The sequence below is a fragment of the Triturus cristatus genome, chromosome 1_2 (assembly GCF_964204655.1).
Source record: "Triturus cristatus chromosome 1_2, aTriCri1.1, whole genome shotgun sequence".
NCBI lineage: Eukaryota > Metazoa > Chordata > Amphibia > Caudata > Salamandridae > Triturus > Triturus cristatus.
Window position 1 is genome coordinate 1131205189 of NC_140580.1, and position 20472 is coordinate 1131225660.

The 20472-nt window shown below is 43.0% G+C and overlaps 1 protein-coding gene across 1 annotated transcript in view; it reads left to right on the forward strand.

Annotated features, from left to right (window-relative positions):
* ZBTB34 (zinc finger and BTB domain containing 34) overlaps nucleotides 1–19570 on the forward strand; it is a 147703-nt gene extending 128133 nt beyond the window's left edge. Inside the window, exon 3 of the mRNA XM_085613818.1 lies at nucleotides 13552–19570. Within this exon, the coding sequence (XP_085469944.1) occupies nucleotides 13552–15041 (1490 nt within the window). The 3' untranslated portion in view covers nucleotides 15042–19570. The remainder of the gene's footprint in view (nucleotides 1–13551) is intronic.
* Nucleotides 19571–20472: the final 902 nt, after the last annotated feature.

Genomic DNA, 20472 nt, shown 5'->3' on the forward strand with positions numbered 1-20472 from the left:
GGGCAAAAGGACTCTCAAGATCGCAGCCTGCCTGAAAGACAAACAAGCACTCCCCCCTCAGGTCCCTAACTTTTAGCCATGCTGAACTGCTGCCATGTGTACAACGTGGCTAAAACAGATTGGCAAAGCCAATAGCTCTGCATCGGTGTAACTATTGGCTTGCCAGTGCTTGTTATGTCTGTTACCATCTATCAGGTCCCAGAAGACTTTATTGGTAAACCAGTCCCAGGATGCAAAGTAGTTTCATGCACATGCAGGGGTGTGAAATTCCTATAGGCCAGCGCCCAGAACATATTGTTTGGGGTCAAGGACAAGATGTTTCCATACTTTATTTTGTCCTTGGGACAAGCAGGTCCAACTGCCTGCAGCATAAACCCTTTGGCTGTTAGATTACACTACCACATTATGAATCAGGGAAGAGCATTGTCTGCAGTTAACCTCTTCAGCGCTGCGCGGATTCCCGCGCGGTGCTGAAAGTTCTGAGCGCGGGCGGGGCCATGACGGAACGGTTCCGTCATAAGCACAGCCCAACCGACGTGCATGACGGAACCGTTCCGTCATCGGCGTCGAAGAGGTTAAGAGAATAGTTGTGCCCATATGTTAATGCTGTTCGAACTTCTATTTAAGGTTCATTAATGCAAAGCATTTATTATTAGGGTGAGCGCTCTAAGGAAATGTTGTAAATTCAGACTGCTCCACTGACAGTAGAACCAGTATAAAAATGTGTGCATACGTATGCAAAGTTTAACAATATAAGGCTACTTTTAATGCTTCCAGGATGCTTTCTGATAAGATGCAAATATAAGCAAAAGTTTGAAAGCAAGATTGATTCTTTGCTTTCAAAATAATAGTCCTAAAAAAATGCAACTAGGAAAAAAATGTTTTGCTAAACTACTGTGAAATTGTAGATACCATTTCTTTGAAGGATCGTTTAGCAAAATGTGTTGATGCATGCTAGTATTTCCCAAAAATATACTTAACGGAAAATCAGTATTACCAGTTGCAACAACATTTTAATGAACATGAAAATAAACAAGCATTGGCAATTAATAGTTATAACTTGGTTGGTCAGCCTTTTGGTTATGTCAATGCGTTCCTTGTTTTGACATGGGTTTTGTCAACATTATTTGTTGTGGGAGCTGCTGGACCCTCATCATTATAACAAACATTTGCAAAAGCCAAAATATTTTTGGTCTCAAAAAAGAAACATTGCCACAGTAGTCCCTGTCACAGAACAAAACTACTTTGCGTGCCAATATGCTTCCTGTGAAAGAGCAGAATGCTGTCACTCACAGTCAAGCCAGCCGGGGGGCGGAGGGGAGAGAGAGAGAGAGAGAGAAAGAGAAAGAGAGGAGAGAGCGATAGAAAAAACAAACAAAAAAAAAGCGCCAGACCTAAATAGGGGCCCAATTTTTAAAGAAAAGTGCACCCATGGTATATGTCCTTGTAGTAGTGCAGATTTACGGCTTCCGTGAATTCACAAGAATTTACTGAAGTAGGTCAGGAAATTGTACTCCTAGAAAATATTTGTGACCTGCATTTTAGCACTGGCAAATAATCATGTGTACAGTTCCTCATGCAAAAATCTGTTGCGTGGTAACAATTTCACTTTCCCACCAACCACTTTTTTCCCCAACCCTGGAAGAAGTTTTACCTCTGCCCTGGTCATGAACAAATTTCCAACCTTTCTCTAAATCGAAAAATAGTTGAGAGGGCCCCTGCTCTCAACCCTGCAGCTTCCCTACTCTGCCGCCTACACCTCACCTGCAGGTGGTGAGGCCCGCTGCCTGCCGTCGTGCTGTGCCCCGACCTTTGCCCGTGCATTCTAGGCATTCCTGTAAGTGTCAATCGCTTATTGTGCCTTTAAATTCAATTGTGCTGTCGTGTTTTTCGTTGCCTCTTCTCCTGGGGTTGTGCCTGTGCCCTGCGTTTTTCTCTCGTCCTCCCTCCTGTTCCCGCCCCTGCAGCCCACTCCTGCCGTTCCCGCCTCCCAGCTCCGTTTCACTCCCTTCCCCTGCTTTATATCGGCCGCAGCGCGTCCGTGCCACTTGCGCGCCAAATGCAAACACATCTGCACCCGTCTGCAACCAGCACCAGGGACCCTGGATCTCCGACCCTCCAGTGCTACAAACCAACCGCCCTCCTCGCACTCAACCCAGGAAGATAGAACATCTGCCAACAGTCCATGCCGAACACTACCCACGGCCAGTTCTCTTGCCACCACTGCCGCCAGACCTTCCCTGCCGCCAACACCACCGACGCCCTAAAATGCATCCTTCTCAACGTGCGCTCCATGCATAGACACGCCGTTGAGATCTGGACCCCCCTCTCACCCAACGTCACCTTTTTTACAGAGACCTGGACCAATGCCTCCACCGCCCCTGACATCGCCATCCCGGACGGATACAAGATCCAGAAGAAGGACCACCCCAAACGCCCAGGAGGAGGACTCGCCATGGCGCACAAAAACTCCCTCCACCTCGACCGACCCCTTCCCTGCTGCCAAACACCTGCACTGCCAGGTACAGACCAGCCCGTACTCCACACTTTGTGGCACCCTCGCCTACAGACCACCCGGTCCCTGTTCAACGACACCATCACCGTCCTCATCGCACCTCACCCCATCGCCTCCCTGGACTATATACTCATCGGAGACCTGAACTTACACCTCGACAACCCCAGCGACCCCCAACTCCACCACCCTCCTGGACAACCTCGCCAACATCGGACTGAAACAACTAGTCACCACACTGACCCACAAGGCTAAACACACCCTCAACCCCATCTTCGCTGGAAGAAACAGCTTCCACTTCAGCCACACCACGGAACCCCCATGGAATGACCACCACTGCGTACATTTCCTCGTCAACAAACGCAAGCCACCTAAACCCGCTCCGCACCCTCCGCGAAGGTACTGGAGCAGAGTCATTGAGAAACAACTCAACTCCACCCTCAACTGCAAAACCCCCACCACCGCAATGGACGTCAACCTCGCAGCCAGGGAATTTCACACTTGGATCTCCAACAGCGCAGACGAGCTCACCCCGCTATGCAACTCCGACAGACAGCGCCCGAGAAAAGCCACCTGGTTCACCACTGACCTCCAGAAAGCCAGACGCACCTGCTGAAGCCTCGAGAATAACTGGACAAACAGCAAGACGCCCGAAAACCACACCACTTTCAAGAACGCCTTGATGGAATACCACCATTTTATCAGAACCACCAAAAGAACCTTCATCCACAACAAAGTCCTCGCCAACTCTAGCAACTCCAAGGAACTCTTCAGCATCATCCAGGAATTTACCAAGCCCCCCAGCGAAGCCGCGGAGATCACCCCCTCCCAGGACCACTACGACAAGCTCGGCTCCTACTTCCACCTGAAGATCAAAAACCTCTACGACAACTTCAATGACCATACACCTGACTCCGCAACCACCCCGCCCTCCAGCAGTGCCAGCCAACCCACCATCTCCTCCTGGACACTGGTCACAACCCAAGAGACCACCTCAACCATGAAAGGCATCCACTCAGGGAGGCCCCCACGGATTCCTGCTCACCACACATCTACGACAGAGCCGCCACAGCCATTGCACCAGAACTACGACGCATCATCAATGCCACCTTCCAGACCGGCACCTTTCCAGACGTCAAACCCCTGCTCAAGAAGCCCTCGGCAGATCCCACGGACCTCAAGAACTACCGGTCCATCTCGCTCCTCCCCTTTGCGGCAAAAGTCGCTGAGAAGACCGTCCACGCAGAACTAACAAGGTTCATCGAAAACAACTCCATCCTCGACCACTCCCAATCCGGATTCCACAGCACCGAGACCGCCCTACTCACCGCCAGAGACGCCATCCGCAAACTCCTCGACCAAGGCCACACTGCAGCCCTGATCCTACTCGACCTGTCAGAATCCTTCAACACCGTCTTCCACTGCACACTCGCCGCCAGACTACATGACACCAGCATACAAGGAACCGCCTTCAACTGGATCCGCTCGTTCCTCAGAAGCCAAAGGATCAGACTGCCACCCTTCCTCTCTGAAGCCACGGAAATCAACTACAGAGTACCCCAGGGATCATCGCTCATGCCCAAACCTCTTCCACATCCACATGGCCCACCTGGCCGCCATCGTCAGACAGCACGGCCCCAGCATAGTATCCTACGCCGACGACACCCAGCTCATCCTGTCCCTCACCAAAGACCCCACCACCACCAGAATCAACTTCCAGGAAGGAATGCAGGACGTTGCGTCCTCGGAACCACCCCATCAGCATGGAACAACACCTGGTGGCCCACAGCCCTCCGACCCTCACAGACCACGCCAGAAACCTTGGCATCGTATTCGACTCCTCGCTTTCCATGAAACGACACATCAGCGCCATCGCTTCCAGCTGCTTCAACACCATCTGCATCCTCTGTAAGACTTTCAAATGGATCCCCCCCCCACCCCCGAGGTAAGACAGATAGTAACCCATGCACTTATAACCTGCCGACTTGACTATTGAAACGCCCTCTACGCCAGCATCAACAAGTCTCTACTCCGCAAGCTCCAGACAATACAGAACACCGCCGCCAGACTTGTCCTCAGCATCCCTCGACATGAGTACATCAGCCAACACCTACGGAATCTCCACTGGCTCCCGGTTGAGTAGAGAGTCACTTTCAAGATACTCACCCATGCCTACAAATGCCTCCACAACACCATACCTCAATGAGAAAATCACCTTCCATGTAACCAAAAGAAACCTCCTATCCGCCAACCTCGCCCTCGCTGAAACCCCACGCATCCGCAGAGTCAGAACAGGGGGAAGATCCTTCTACATCGCAGCTAAGACCTGGAACGAGCTCCAGATGGACCTCAGACGCACCCCCTCCCTGAACTCCTTCAGGAAGGCTCTCAAGACCTGGCTCTTCGACTAATGGAACGGTGGACCCCATCCCCCCCAGCATCTTTATACCCTCTCGGGTGAGGAGCGCAATAAAATATACCTTATAGATTGATTAAAGCTGATGGAAACCCATAAAACATGCAAGTTAGTAGGCATGCACAGACTCAAAAGGGCATTCCAACCACGGGGAACTATTGCTTACCACGACCTCCAGCCCCAGTATGCAGATCTGTGGAAAGGTGGCAAAACAAAGGAATTGCTAGTACTGAAACCCTACTATTGTATGAGCTCTGACATAATCAGAGAAGCTATTATGAGAGCTCTTAGATAATGAGATTGCTGCCATAATTTGTCGCCACCCTACATGGCACCAAAGAGACTAGTGGATTTTGTTACAGGACAAGTTTTATAAAGCAACCTGTCCAAAGGGCAAGTAGATTTTTTTTTTATTTCCACACCCCTGACATTAGTGTTGTTTTCTCAATCCAAATGCCCAGAATCATTAGTTTTGCTGTTATGGTCATGAGGATAATGCTTGCCACTGGTTATTTCAGCAAGGTTGCGCTGCCTATGGCAGGCTGGTTGACTGATAGTAGCACCACCCATTTATATTACCAGATTTGTACCTCACCTTCCTCACTGCAACAAGGAGCAGTTTGAATACCTATGAGCTGTGATACCCCAGGATGCAGAGTCATGTAGATACATTATATTGCATTTGGCCCTTCTGGAATGGACTGCTAGCCTTCCTCACTGAGTTTTGTAGTTGAAGGTCTCCCATGGTGTGCTTTCTCTCTTTCTCTTTACTTGGCAATGAAATAGTTTGGTGTACTCCAAACACCATAAAATGTAAATGGCCGACTTGTTTTTTCATCATGCAATCATTGGCTCACCTGCTTTTATCACGCAAAACAGATTACTGTGCATTTACCCAGAAAAGTGCAATGCTGATCTATTAACGCAGAAAGCAGTCAGTCTGTCTGTACTTGGCGGCCATATATTACCCTATTTGAGAGTTTTAGGGTGGCATGCTCCCATACCAATCCAGTTTGTTTTCATTTCAATCCACTTTCTCTAGCAATGTTACCGATGGCAAGGACCTAAAGACATTTTCTTGTAGTAGCACGCTTTGTATATTTATCTATTGATCTGTTGAGCAGTCTGTCTGTTTATTGGTAAAAACTTCTGTGAAGGAATACTATTGTTGAGATTAACTTAAACTTTAAAACTAACTTTTGAAAATGAGCAGTAACGACTGTTGGTGCCGTGTCCACATTAGTACACTTTAAAGTTCTTGCCATGGAGTAGGAGTGCTTTTTAGATTTATTGTGCTGATCACTGTAACTGGCCAGTGTGTTTTAGACTTTTTGTTGACCTCAACCCTGAGATTTTTGGTCCAACCTGCCATCTGTGAAGGTATAGTGATCACAATCAATATAGTCTGTGGATGTCATATGAAATCTGCAGTAGTATCCAGATGATGTGCTCGAAGTCTGTGGAAGGTATGTGATCATGAACCTGGGATGCACCGGAGCTGCTCTGGAAAAGTTCAAAGGGCATGATCAAATATTTGGTAGTGGACCATAGCACAGATGAGTTTTGAGTATCTATTGGACTGGATGAATTTCTTGCATCAAGGTTCTGGCTATCCATTTCAACTGAGCAAACAACTCATGGTTTCTAGATAGTATATGGAGTTCTTAAAGGTTTGTTTCTTTAAATCAAAGAGAGACTGCAGTTATGCTGGGAAAATTGATGCTCTATAAGTTGGTTAGTAACTGATTCTACATTAATATACAAGTTCACTACACTATGTCTTCACGTTTAGGGACCAAGATTGATCTTAATTGGTCGGTAGTCGAAAATGCCATTAGCATCCTGCTAAAATGGCAAGATACACATGTTATTTTATATCACCGCTCCAGTTTCAAAGAAACTTGCTGCACTCACGGGATCATTTAAAATGACTTTATTTGCAAGGACGCGTTTCGGCGGTATGCCTTCTTCTGCTTGCTTCATAAATAAAACGTCACTGGCATGATTCTGCTTTTAAATTCATACCTTTGTCCTCATTGGTCCCTGCACAGTAACAGGAGAGGGGATTGGATGATCATGGGCCAATGGCAGTGCCCCGTTTCGGATTTTTCATATTGTCCGTGTACTTCGGTATTAATGAATGTTATGTTCTTGGGCAACATGCTGATGTTATTTTCATATTGTGCCCCCAGATGGGCACCTCCGAAGCACACGAATCCCCACACTCTTTTCCCTGTGCTGGCCATTCACGCTGTGGTGACGGTCATCTTGCGTGATCCCTCGTCCGACCGTTGGGGTTCTCAGCATGACACGTAGGAGTCGGTAGATAGCCGTAACTCCAACAGTCTGTATGACTGTCGACTATGTCGCTGTTTCCTGCCAGGATTCCCTTCAGGCGGTGCAAGATGCCATGTATACAATACTTCGCTCCATGGTCCACCTTAAGGCGCAGCTGCACTCTTCACGACGGGTTGCAAGCACGCACGGAGGTGGGTCCGTGCCAAATATCACCGCTCCAGTTTCAAAGAAACTTGCTGCACTCACGGGATCATTTAAAATGACTTTATTTGCAAGGACGCGTTTCGGCGGTATGCCTTCTTCTGCTTGCTTCATAAATAAAACGTCACTGGCATGTTTCTGCTTTTAAATTCATACCTGGGTCCTCATTGGTCCCTGCACAGTAACAGGAGAGGGGATTGGATGATCATGGGCCAATGGCAGTGCCCCGTTTCGGATTTTTCATATTGTCCGTGTACTTCGGTATTAATGAATGTTATGTTCTTGGGCAACATGCCGATGTTATTTTCATAAATAACTTTGAAACTGGAGCGGTGATATTTGGCACGGACCCACCTCCGTGCGTGCTTGCAACCCGTCGTGAAGAGTGCAGCTGCGCCTTAAGGTGGACCATGGAGCGAAGTATTGTATACATGGCGTCTTGCACCGCCTGAAGGGAATCCCGGCAGGAAACGGCGACATAGTCGACAGTCATACAGACTGTTGGAGTTACGGCTATCTACCGACTCCTACGTGTCATGCTGAGAACCCCAACGGTCGGACGAGGGATCACGCAAGATGACCGTCACCACAGCGTGAATGGCCAGCACAGGGAAAAGAGTGTGGGGATTCGTGTGCTTCGGAGGTGCCCATCTGGGGGCACAATATGAAAATAACATCGGCATGTTGCCCAAGAACATAACATTCATTAATACCGAAGTACACGGACAATATGAAAAATCCGAAACGGGGCACTGCCATTGGCCCATGATCATCCAATCCCCTCTCCTGTTACTGTGCAGGGACCAATGAGGACCCAGGTATGAATTTAAAAGCAGAATCATGCCAGTGACGTTTTATTTATGAAGCAAGCAGAAGAAGGCATACCGCCGAAACGCGTCCTTGCAAATAAAGTCATTTTAAATGATCCCGTGAGTGCAGCAAGTTTCTTTGAAACTGGAGCGGTGATATTTGGCACGGACCCACCTCCGTGCGTGCTTGCAACCCGTCGTGAAGAGTGCAGCTGCGCCTTAAGGTGGACCATGGAGCGAAGTATTGTATACATGGCGTCTTGCACCGCCTGAAGGGAATCCTGGCAGGAAACGGCGACATAGTCGACAGTCATACAGACTGTTGGAGTTACGGCTATCTACCGACTCCTACGTGTCATGCTGAGAACCCCAACGGTCGGACGAGGGATCACGCAAGATGACCGTCACCACAGCGTGAATGGCCAGCACAGGGAAAAGAGTGTGGGGATTCGTGTGCTTCGGAGGTGCCCATCTGGGGGCACAATATGAAAATAACATCGGCATGTTGCCCAAGAACATAACATTCATTAATACCGAAGTACACGGACAATATGAAAAATCCGAAACGGGGCACTGCCATTGGCCCATGATCATCCAATCCCCTCTCCTGTTACTGTGCAGGGACCAATGAGGACCCAGGTATGAATTTAAAAGCAGAATCATGCCAGTGACGTTTTATTTATGAAGCAAGCAGAAGAAGGCATACCGCCGAAACGCGTCCTTGCAAATAAAGTCATTTTAAATAATCCCGTGAGTGCAGCAAGTTTCTTTGAAACTGGAGCGGTGATATTTGGCACGGACCCACCTCCGTGCGTGCTTGCAACCCGTCGTGAAGAGTGCAGCTGCGCCTTAAGGTGGACCATGGAGCGAAGTATGTTATTTTATATGTATTGGAAATGTGCACTCCAGTTTTTCGTATGACCCCGGGTAGTTGTCCATTGCAGGAGTTCACTCCATATGCTGTGAGTAACATGGAAGAATGCTTGTTGAGTACTTTGACAGTTTCCTAGAGTAAAGATCCAGACAAAGTTGGGACTTGTTCTTTTGTTTTTTCACAAACTACACATTGGTACATCATTATGTAGTTGGTGAAAATAGTTTTCTCCGTTGACAAGTGTTGTTCGCTGGAATACTGCTATCATTTTCTTCTTAATATTTAAAGTTTGAATGTCTCTCTGACAGTGACCCTTGGCTGTATCGTCCTGTTGGAGGCTTGTAATGCCAGTGACTATCACTCATCTAAATTGGAGGATTGTTGGTTTTCGGTTTTACCATAACCACAGCTTTTTGCTCATAAAGCTACCGTTCGTTACTTTGAAGGAACATGTTTGCAGTTAACATACATCAAGATTTTACATGGATTTATAATTCTAAATGTTTGCTGTTTAGCAGCAATTAATTTCCTGTTCAACCCTGTCTTTGGTTTTTAGGTCTCGCTGAGCCCAGCGCATGCGCTGGCTCGAAGAGACATTTTGTATGTGGGCTCCAAAAAGTGCTACCAGGCCAGCCTAGAGCTACAGTGCATGTGCACGCGCGCGCCGCGCTTACTTTCACTTTCGCGGCCGCTTTGATCGCGATCGCGATCACTTTCGCGGCCGCTGCGCAGACCCAGCCTCCTCTGCCGGCACACCCACTGTTTTCATTGAATCACCTTCAACGCCACTTGTTGCTTCTTACTTTCCTGCCCTTTCTCCTCTACCTTCCTCTCCTTTTAATCTGCCTTCGCCGTATATTCTTTGCTCTCCTCCCTTCCTTCTTTACAACCTTCCTTACTTTTTTCATCCTTCCTTCATCCGCTTTCTCATCTATGCCTTCCATTCTTAACCTTCCTTATTTTCCCTACTTACCTACTTTACTTCATTCCTTTTTATAACTTACGTATCGACCCTGCCTGCATTTTTTTCTGTGCCATCCTCCTTTTCTTACCTCTTGTTCAATCTGCTCATCAGCTACGACAAAATCTCGCTGAAGTATGTACGGCAGCTCACACGGCGTTTCCTTGAGCTTGTCTTTATTTTGAAAGTGTGACCAGTGCTGATACTGCGGCCTCTCTTGTCTCTCCCGCCCGCCCGTGTTGTGTGTCTCTGTGCAGGCGGCGCTGTTTACTTGTCTGGTTGTTGGGACGGCGATCCCGGCAGATCACGTGATGGTGGAAAGCTTTAGTCTTATACACAGAAACTGTAATTTTCAGGGCTGCCAGGCAAATAAAACCTTGCATAACCAATACAGCCAGAAGCAATCAGTCATACAACCGTGGTAAACAGAAGCACTGGCAGGCATCCGCCATTATATAATGACCTTATATGTTGTATGTAGTCTGGTTCTACACAGAGTACTTTGTGACAACATTTTTTGTTTATTTGCCTGTGTAATCTATTCCTTCCAGTTGGTTGTATTCTTTTGAAACCAGCCTCCTTCAATTTCTTGATTATTCCTAGTAAATTATTCCTTCGTGAGAGTGTTTTGTTTTGAAGGTGGTGAAATTTCCTGCACAGTCGTACACGGCAGGAAAAACTCATACTGTGCCGAATTAGTTACACCAGTCTCTGTAGCCATTTCACTTTAACTTTTAAATCGTATACACTCCTGGAGGAAACATAATTGATGGGGTTTCAGAAGGCGTTACAACTAGCAGAAGCCTGTGGCCTATTACATGATTCAGTTCTCAGTGTAGATGCCAGAAACACGAAACAATTTCATACATATTGAGTGTAGAGAAGCCTGCTGGACCTTGCATAGGATGTTGTTTCTATATGTCTAGTAGCCGAGAAGAGCCTGCTGCAGGAGAATGCTGGAAGCCTCATGTGAGCTAGTTGCAGTGAATGAACCGTATTGGAAACTTTGTGCAATTGATTTGGTCTCGGGGCATACACTGTAAAACTTATTTTTACGGTGTTTTACTATAATAAACTTTGGTCCTTTCAAAATCGCTGGTCCCGAGAACCTATAAATGATGCATGGCCATGATTAGAACCATGCTAACCATGATCCCTTGGAGTTATGGTAGTTTCTGATCACCACATCGAACACAGTGCATTCTGTGTTCTCTGTGGTTGCAATCCGAATTAATCTATTAATCAGTGCCACCAAGTCCGGACATCTGGTGAACTGAGAGGTTACATTGTGCAACAGTATTAATGTTTAGTCTTGTTGTACTTCATTTGAATCCCTATCAACCGGGAAATTCATCCCCCATGATTCTGCGGGGTTTTGTATTCCCTGTGGTAACGTGACGCAGTATATGCGCGCCGGTCAAGTGAGATTGAATTCACCTGCAGATGCGGGTTTTTTCTACCTAACTCTCCTCATACTTTATAAGAGACTTGAGCCCGGCCCACCGGCACTCACGCCGGGAGTAGCAGACCCTAGTAGTTGTCGCCGCGGGGCCAGGATCCTTGAAGTAGTAAGTGGAGGATCCAACAGAGATGGATATATGGGTGTGCAAGTGAGCATTCAGCATTGGGTTTGTTGAATCGATGTTATAATTTTTCTCACATTGACTCCCTCCCTAGAGTTTGACTATAGGAATGCCCCTTCTTCTCTGCACTTGTGAGAAGTGTTTTATCCATTTCAATTGGGTAAGAGCTTTAGTCTTTCCTGTATACTTTGATATTCACTATGGGTGTTCGATACAAAAGGAAGTACGCTTCACCACAAGAGCACCTGTTTGTATATAAAGGTGATACTGTCATGACATCGAATCCTGTGTCATGACATCGGATCCTGTTCATTCTACCTCTCAGCTGCGTAAATACACGTTTATAATATTATCTAACGATAAGGGGCCCTGGCATTCCTGTTCACAGCCGCTCCTGCTTTCATGCATGCCCTCTCCCTGCGCCCGCCACCTTCCTGAGAGCGCATTTCATGGGACAGTGTTGTGTCGTCCGTCGCAGCCCAGCTGATAGTCGTGGTCGGGTACTGTGTAGTCCTGAATTTCCTTGGGACCAGTGGAATCCTCAGTAGGAACGAGCTCTTTGCCGACCCTTTATCAGTGCAGTTTCCTGTACAGAGTCTGCCACGCCTAAAAAATTTTGCGTTGCGGTATATATGTATAAAGTACTGCATGAGCAAAATTACAAAAAACCCTAAAAAACTGTACTGTTGCGTGATAGTTTTTCATTTACTCGCAAGTTTCAACAAGCATTTGCAATGCAATATGTCTCGCATTTGCGAGAGTTTAAGCTATTGGCATTGTTAAATGCCTTCTATTTATGTTTTGAAAATCAAAACATAAATAAAGGCATTGTCATTTACAATGCCAATAGCTCAAACTCTCGTAAATGCGAGACCTATTGCATTGCAAATGCTTGTTATAGGACGGTTTCCCTCACCTACCATAGGTGGCATGCTTCAGAGTTGGCATCACAATACAGGCTACAACCTCCTCACTGAGAGGGAGGCGCGTAGGGATGTATTTTTTTGTTAGGAGAGAATATATTAAATACCCAATTGTAGAGCAAGAGTTGGTGAGGGCAGCAGACCAAGAGAAACAAGCATTGGCATAGCCAATAGGTCTCGCCTTTGGGACCTTATAAGTGTTAAGCCATGCAACAGTTGCATAACTAAACACTTATAAAGTCCCAAAAGCGAGACCTATTGGCTATGCCAATGCTTGTTCTTTATGGTAAATGTTCTCTTTCAGATTACTTCCTCTAATGTATGCTGTTGCTCTTCGAGTATGCATTTTTAAAGTTTAATATCTGTAGCACAGCTATGTACACCATACAAATTAAATATTCCAATCTCCATTTGGGTATAACCAAGTTTACAGGTGAATAACTTGTATTTTACCTTTCCTAACATAATATCAAATGTCTTTTTAGGTTTTAATGCATTAATCCTTTTTCAGTTCCAGGTACATGTCAGGGTGTTCTGTGACTTGAAATCCTATATTGCAAGTAGAAGTAGCCACTTCTAATCCAGTGTAGATGCACAGCTAATAAAACTTTCAGTGAAAGAATGGCATGATCTCAAAGGGAGAGATGGTGTGTCTGCCTTACCCTAGTTGGAATGTTTATTTCAAGACTGTAGTAAGCAATGTAACACTAACTAATAAATCCCTTTTAGATGTCACTTAAAAATCATTATTTTAATTGGGGGGGAAAAACTGCATATAAATTCACTTTAAAACTTGCACGGATGCTCAGGCACTTAAGAGTGAACCATAACTTACTTTCTCTTAGATTTGTCTTGTGTTACTTTTGAAATTGAATTGCATTGTTTTTCAGCGTTCTGTTTAATTCTAGGAGCTTTGTCAATGACTTTTAATTATGCTTATTTGAAACGTGTATTTGTGTTCTTTTTCCAAACAGATAATTGTACATCGGAAGAAATGGACAGTAACAGCTTCATCCAGTTTGATGTACCAGAGTACAGCAATACTGTTCTGAGCCAATTAAATGAATTACGAGTTCAAGGAAAGCTGTGTGACATCATTGTCCACATTCAGGGTCAACCCTTTAGAGCCCACAAAGCAGTTTTAGCCGCCAGCTCTCCTTACTTCCGCGATCACTCAGCATTGAGCACCATGAGTGGCTTATCCATATCAGTCATTAAAAACCCAACTGTTTTTGAGCAGTTGCTTTCTTTTTGCTACACTGGAAGGATGTCCTTGCAGCTAAAGGACGTTGTTAGTTTTTTAACAGCAGCCAGCTTTTTGCAAATGCAGTGTGTGATTGACAAATGCACGAAGATTTTAGAGAGCATTCACTCTAAGTTTAGTGTTGATTCTGTTACTGGTGAAGCTGTAGAGAACCAAGGCAACCACAATGGAATCAAAGAAAGTAGCTATTTTGCCAATCCAGTAGAAATATCACCACCATATTGTCCTCCTCGGCAGTCCATAGTAAGCGATCTAAAGATGGACACTAGCAACACCTTGCGCAGCCGCTTACAAGAAGAGGGGCAGTCAGACAGAGGAAGCAGTGGTAGTGTTTCAGAGCATGAAATCCAGATTGATGGTGATCATGAACAAAGCGATCTTTTACCAAGAGAAAACCAAATTGAAGAAGTGAAAATTAAAATGGAAAAATCAGACCGGCCAAGTTGTTCAGACAGCTCTTCTCTTGGCGATGATGGTTATCACACAGAAATGGTGGATGGCGAGCAAGTGGTGGCTGTAAATGTTGGGTCTTACGGGTCTGTGCTGCAGCATGCATATTCATCATTTTCTCAAGCTGGTTACCCTTCTACCCATGTTTCCGAATCCTTCAGAAATGCAGGCAGCTCTGGTCCCTCAAGGTCATTGCTTAGTGGTTACAGAGGTCGCGGGCGTCAGAAACGTGCCTCACACTTACACAGTGACATGCATAGGCTGATGCAAGCGGCAGACAGCGATCCACTAGCTACCACCACAGGATATGACACCAGTCCACAAGAGAAGAATTCTAGAGGTTACTGGCACCCCTATAGTGAACGGTTAATCTGTATTTACTGTGGAAAGACTTTCAACCAGAAGGGCAGCCTCGATCGACATATGCGGTTGCATATGGGTATTACTCCCTTTGTTTGTAAGTATTGTGGAAAGAAATATACACGCAAAGACCAGCTTGAGTATCATATTCGTGGTCATACAGATGATAAACCTTTCCGCTGTGAGGTCTGTGGCAAATGCTTTCCTTTTCAAGGAACTCTAAACCAGCATTTGAGAAAAAATCACCCTGGAGTGGCAGAAGTGAGAAGTCGCATGGAGTCACCAGAAAGAACGGACATGTATGTGGAACAGAACGTCCATAATGAAACCTCACTCTCTGAAACAAACATGGACTCACCAGTTGATTCACGTAGTGGTGAACCTCTCTAATGATGATGCTAAATGCCAAGTGCAGCCCAAACAAAGCACATGAATCAATGCATATTTTTAAGGTTTGCTTCTTTAGTATTCTCTCAAACTAAAACTAGCTTTTTAAATTTTGATTACATATATATTGTTAACCTATAGATGCTGATATAAGCGTTCCAGGACTTCTGTGTTAACACTACAAACTGATGGTCTCTTTTTCTAAGTGGACAGTGTGCTCTAGGTTTTCGTCTCAGAGTATCATTGAATCAGTGCAAAGCAAGTGGAATAACACTGTAATAAATAACACCAGAAAGAGATGTAAATCAGTTAAAATTCAACATCTTCACCTTTCTTTTGTTTGTGGTGGATTTTAAAAATGGAAAAATGGAAGAAAGTTATAGAATACAAATGAAAGTTCAGTGCTCAGCACTAAAATGCATTGGGGAACCCATTGGTGCTTATAGCACATTACAGAGTGCAATTGCATTATTTGTTTGGAACCCGTTATTCAAAATTCTCTATGTTCAACATATACTAGTTGACAGATGATGACAAATTAATTGATTTACTTTGAAATACTTACTTGCACAGTAAGTCCATGCTAAATCTAGTAAAAAAGTGGTGGTACTGTTCTACATTTATTAATAGCAAGCTTGAGAGCGGAAGTTAACCTTGCATGGCGCTACCTTATTAGTTGCCCATCCCCTTTATTTAAGTGTATTTGTGATGGGTACCCACCTAGTGGAGAGGAACTGTTGACATTGGACGCAATTTTTAAGAGCGTGTGGACAATAGGATGCATATGCTTGAGTATTTGTGTGTGTATAATATATATATCCATACATATACATACATATAGATGTGTATATATATATGTATATATAATATGTGTGTATACATACATCCCCACAGAAAGTATAATTATATCCCTTTTAATATTGTTTTAGTGAAGTTTTTTTGTTTTTGTGTGCTATTCGAAGCAATGTGGTATAAATAATATGTAACAATAGTATTGTGTAATATCATGTTTCTGTCTTTGTTCAGTGAGTGGCATCTCCCCTGGGAACTATGCTCCCTTGCCTCACTCTGCATAGAAATATGATACTATACATTTACATGATTATTTTCATAATTGAAGTGAAAGTAGGAATATTTTGTTTGAACAGACTTCAACTTTCTTCATTTGTAAGAGTTGGGACACTTTGGGTCACCATTGATTAAATCTTTGCACAGTAGTACAAACTTGTATGCCCAAAATTGGTTATTGTTTTATACAGCTTCGAATCATAAAATATAAGTAAACCAAATACTGAAATAAGGCCAATTAATTGTTCTTGGATCTTACATGATGTGTACATCGAGCAAGTTTTGGTCCTATTGTTAAATGTGTACTGTATTGTTTTAAGCCCAATCGTAGCAGTAATATTAACACATATTTAAAGTCCAAGACATGGACGCTAATTTGTGTAGTGGAAATGTACCAGCTAAGGAAATAGAGTTGAATCGTTTTACTGGTGGATTAAGTTCTATCACTAAAGAAAAGGTATTTTATATATGTATTTGCAGTACGCCCATTTGGTGTTCTTGTGGGTTTTAGAGAGATGCACTGTTGTCTTTCTTCATCTACTTACAAGAAAGAGCATGTGAAAAGCGTTGAACTGTATTATTCTTAGGAAAATTCAAAATACTGAAACTGTAAGCAATAGTTGTGTGTGTGTGTGTAATGTGCTAGAGAAAAGCCATTACATCTTCCTTTTCAATTTAATGATGAACCAGTGTTCCGGCCTACATGCAAAGGTGGAAGCTCTAAAGGAAGAATATTTTTCTTTTTCTTTTCATCAAATATGTCTCTTTATATGTGACGCTGTACTTTAAAATAATAATTTAATATCAGTTCTGTCAGTGTGGTATAATGTGAAAACAAATGGTATTCCTTAATCAAGAACAAAGGCAACATAACACAAATCAAGAAACTGGGAGGTAAACTACTGCATGAAAACTACTTTGCCACCAAGTTTCCTTTCTCTTTTTTTCATTCTTGTGTTTATCATAAGTGGTTTGAACAGTCGGAGAAAAACAAAAAAAAATAACCATTGTTTTGCTTTCGGCATACAGTGATTTCATAAGCAAGTATTAGTAACATGCTGAATACACAGGCTGTGTTAAATTACATATTTACAAGCTGATATTAGTTTACCAAAGAGTGACTTATCCAAATCTGTTTCTGCTAAAATAAAAAGGAAATATGTAATATGCATTGCTTAGTGTGTACAGATTCAGGTACAAACATTGTAGTAGAACTCTTCAGGGCAGGCTATGTATCGGTTTTCACAGTATTCTGTTTTATTGCAGGTTTTGTTTGCTCACTCTTGCATCCTGTTTTAGTGTTTTCTCTATTCCATGCAACCAGTGTTAAATTATCAAGCCATAACGCTACTGTAAAATGCAGCAGTGCTTTGAAGGATGCATTCATGCAGGCCAATGTGAATCCACCTAACCTCTTTGAACATTACTTCAATCTTTTAGAAGAGCGTGAACATAAGGAAAAGTGTTTGGAAAATGAAAAATAATCTGGCATCAGCAGTTCGATTGTGCCTTGCCACATGGCTACATGCCAGGTTTATTGTTACCCTAAACCAAAACACGTCAATCTGCAGTTCACTTTTCATGGTTTTATGACTCTTGGGTAGGCTATCCGATGAAGGCAGCCTTTTTTTAACACAGATACTTTTTGTTTGGAAGCCTCATTTAGTGCAGTAGGGTTTTACATTTCAAGTGCAGTAATTGCATGCCATTAACAAAACAATATTTTGTAACTATCTTTTACATAACTAATTTTCATCCTGAAATAATTTAAAGCCTATTCATAACTGAGTCTGTTCTTGAGCTACCTTTAAAGTACATATAAAAATGTGAAAGCAGTGACAGTGTCCTATTTTATAATATATATGTGTACATTTATATGTTTAACCTGTAATTACAAACTGTGAAAACAAAGACTTTTATACTTTTGCTAAAGTTTGTGGTATTGAACAGTTAATTTCAGTGCTCCTAATCCTATAGCCACCCTGTAACTTCTTACAAGTGTAAATACTTTAGAAAGTAGATTTATTAAAACGTTCCGTATTATATCATGAGTTAATTTTAGTTTATCTTCGGATGTCTCCGAAGCTCTTTCCAATTGGTTCTGCAGTGGTTAGTGTGACGTGTAGCATTAAGGATCCTGTTTGTACACTGTAGAATTGGTTGTACTGTAGACTTAAAATGAGAGCCTTCTACTGAGATTGTACTCTTCCCAGGCATGTGTCGGAATACATTTTATCCTTCAATGTTTTATACCTAAGTCAGAAGTTTACTTAAAGCCAAAATGATAAAACCTTATGAAGCATTAAAACGTCGGCTTTTTAAGGTAATCTTACTACATGAGTGATGGCAGAAATCCAAGGAAGGGCTGTCTGAGGCGTTAAACAGTGAGCTTTTATTGAAACATCATTGTATTTTATTTGACTATGTTTTACATGAGTTAACTGTGATATTCACTACTTAGAATAATTTTACTGAATGGGGTCACATGCAACCTCGACTGAAAGGGACTCAAATATGCAACACCTAGTCTATTTTCTAAGGGGATTTTACCCATGAATGGTGCTTTTAGACTGGTCAGGGTTATTTATTAAATTTTATATGAAAGTATTTGGAAATTGTGTAAATGTAATTCTTTTCTGACGATCTCGTTAATGAATCATAGATTTAATAGTACTCGGTAATAGAGCAGTTTAATAAAGTCATTCAGAATGTTCAAGGTTTATAACAAGTGCATGTTATTTTTCTAATACTTAACAGAGTGCCAGAACAATATAGTATGTTAGTTAATTTTTTTTAAAAATGTATTAAAATTACCTTTAAGTGTGCAACTTAAAGGAAAAGGCTTGGACAATGCGAAGAAAGCAAACATGCATGTAACCACTGGCTACTACAGAGATTGAGAAATACCTGTCATATCTGTTACACATGGGTTATATACTCCTCATTTAAAATAAAATTCTATGTTCCATGTCTAATTTTGGAACAAGGTTCACTAGAAGCCAGTAGCATTCTTCTTTCCAGTCTGTGTAATTAGTCATTGTCACTTGAATTTATTTTTCAGGTTGGTAGCATAGTTTTATCATGCTAAATGTTTGAACAATTTGAATGACTTTTCTCTGTGTCATAACCTTGCAATATAAACTGGTAACCTCACAAACTCCACACTTCATCATATGAAGTACATGAAGCTAGCTACGCTGATGATCTAATAACTTGCCATTAAGGGTTATTTTATAGCATGAATTAAAAAAAAATATTTATTCAAATGATATTTTACTCTTGTATTCCTTTTGTTTGTTTTTTCTGTTAGATTTGTGACATTTATATTATAGTTTACTTCTGCTTTTTTTTGGTTCTGATGAGTTCTTATATTTTGCTTGTAAATTGCATTCTTAATATAAATAAAGTGAATAAAGTAAATGGGGATTACTGTTTGTTTGTAAATAAAAATGCTGATACAGCAAGCCAATTGTTGTTTTTGTTGTGTACATACACAGATAGCCAACTGGAATTGTTAGCATTGTGTATATAAATCATGTCTTCCCTATTTGCAATCCTTTAAACATGCTAATTTTCCTGTATTTCCTCTCTCCATCATCTTTTAGGGCCTTTCTTTCAATTACAACGCTGGACGCATCCGTACGATATAATCATTTTTCCTTTTGTAAATACATGGTGTTAGGCAATGATCTTGTGTAATAGCATATGATGTATAGACATATTTTTAAATCATAAGTCTATGATTTAATGAAGTGATCAAAATGCAAGAATTCTGGTAATAAAAGCAATATCCCACCCCGTTCCTCTACTCTCAACAGGACAGCTATAAGTGGAAATATCTCCCCTCCCCTTTCCAAGGATACTTCTTCCCAGTGAAGGATCGTTGCAGGGAGTTTGGAAGGAATGAGTGGACACTCCTACTGCTCCCCAAAAGCCTTCCTCCACCTCAGAGGGTAGATTTAGTGGTTTACTCCCAGTCTAACAACCCGAGAAGGTGGAGGCAGAAAGACCAAATAACACAGCACCGAAACAGCTTTTATAATGTCAGCAGATAACATAAGAACAATCATAGATCGAGGTGAAAACGCTGCATTGATTCTATTAGATCTCTCTGCAGCTTTCGACACCATCAGTCATAGGATCCTCATAAAACGCCTCCACGAACTGGGCATCAGAGATACTGCTCTCTCCCTTCCAACCTCCTTTCTCTCAGAGAGAGTACAAGAAGTAGCTATAAACGGCTTTGTGTCAAAATCCTTCATCCTCCCATGTGGTGTTCCTCAAGGTGCATCTCTCAGTTCCACATTATTTAATCTTTTCATTATCCCTCTAATCAAACTCATCAGAAAGTTCAGGTTTGCGATGG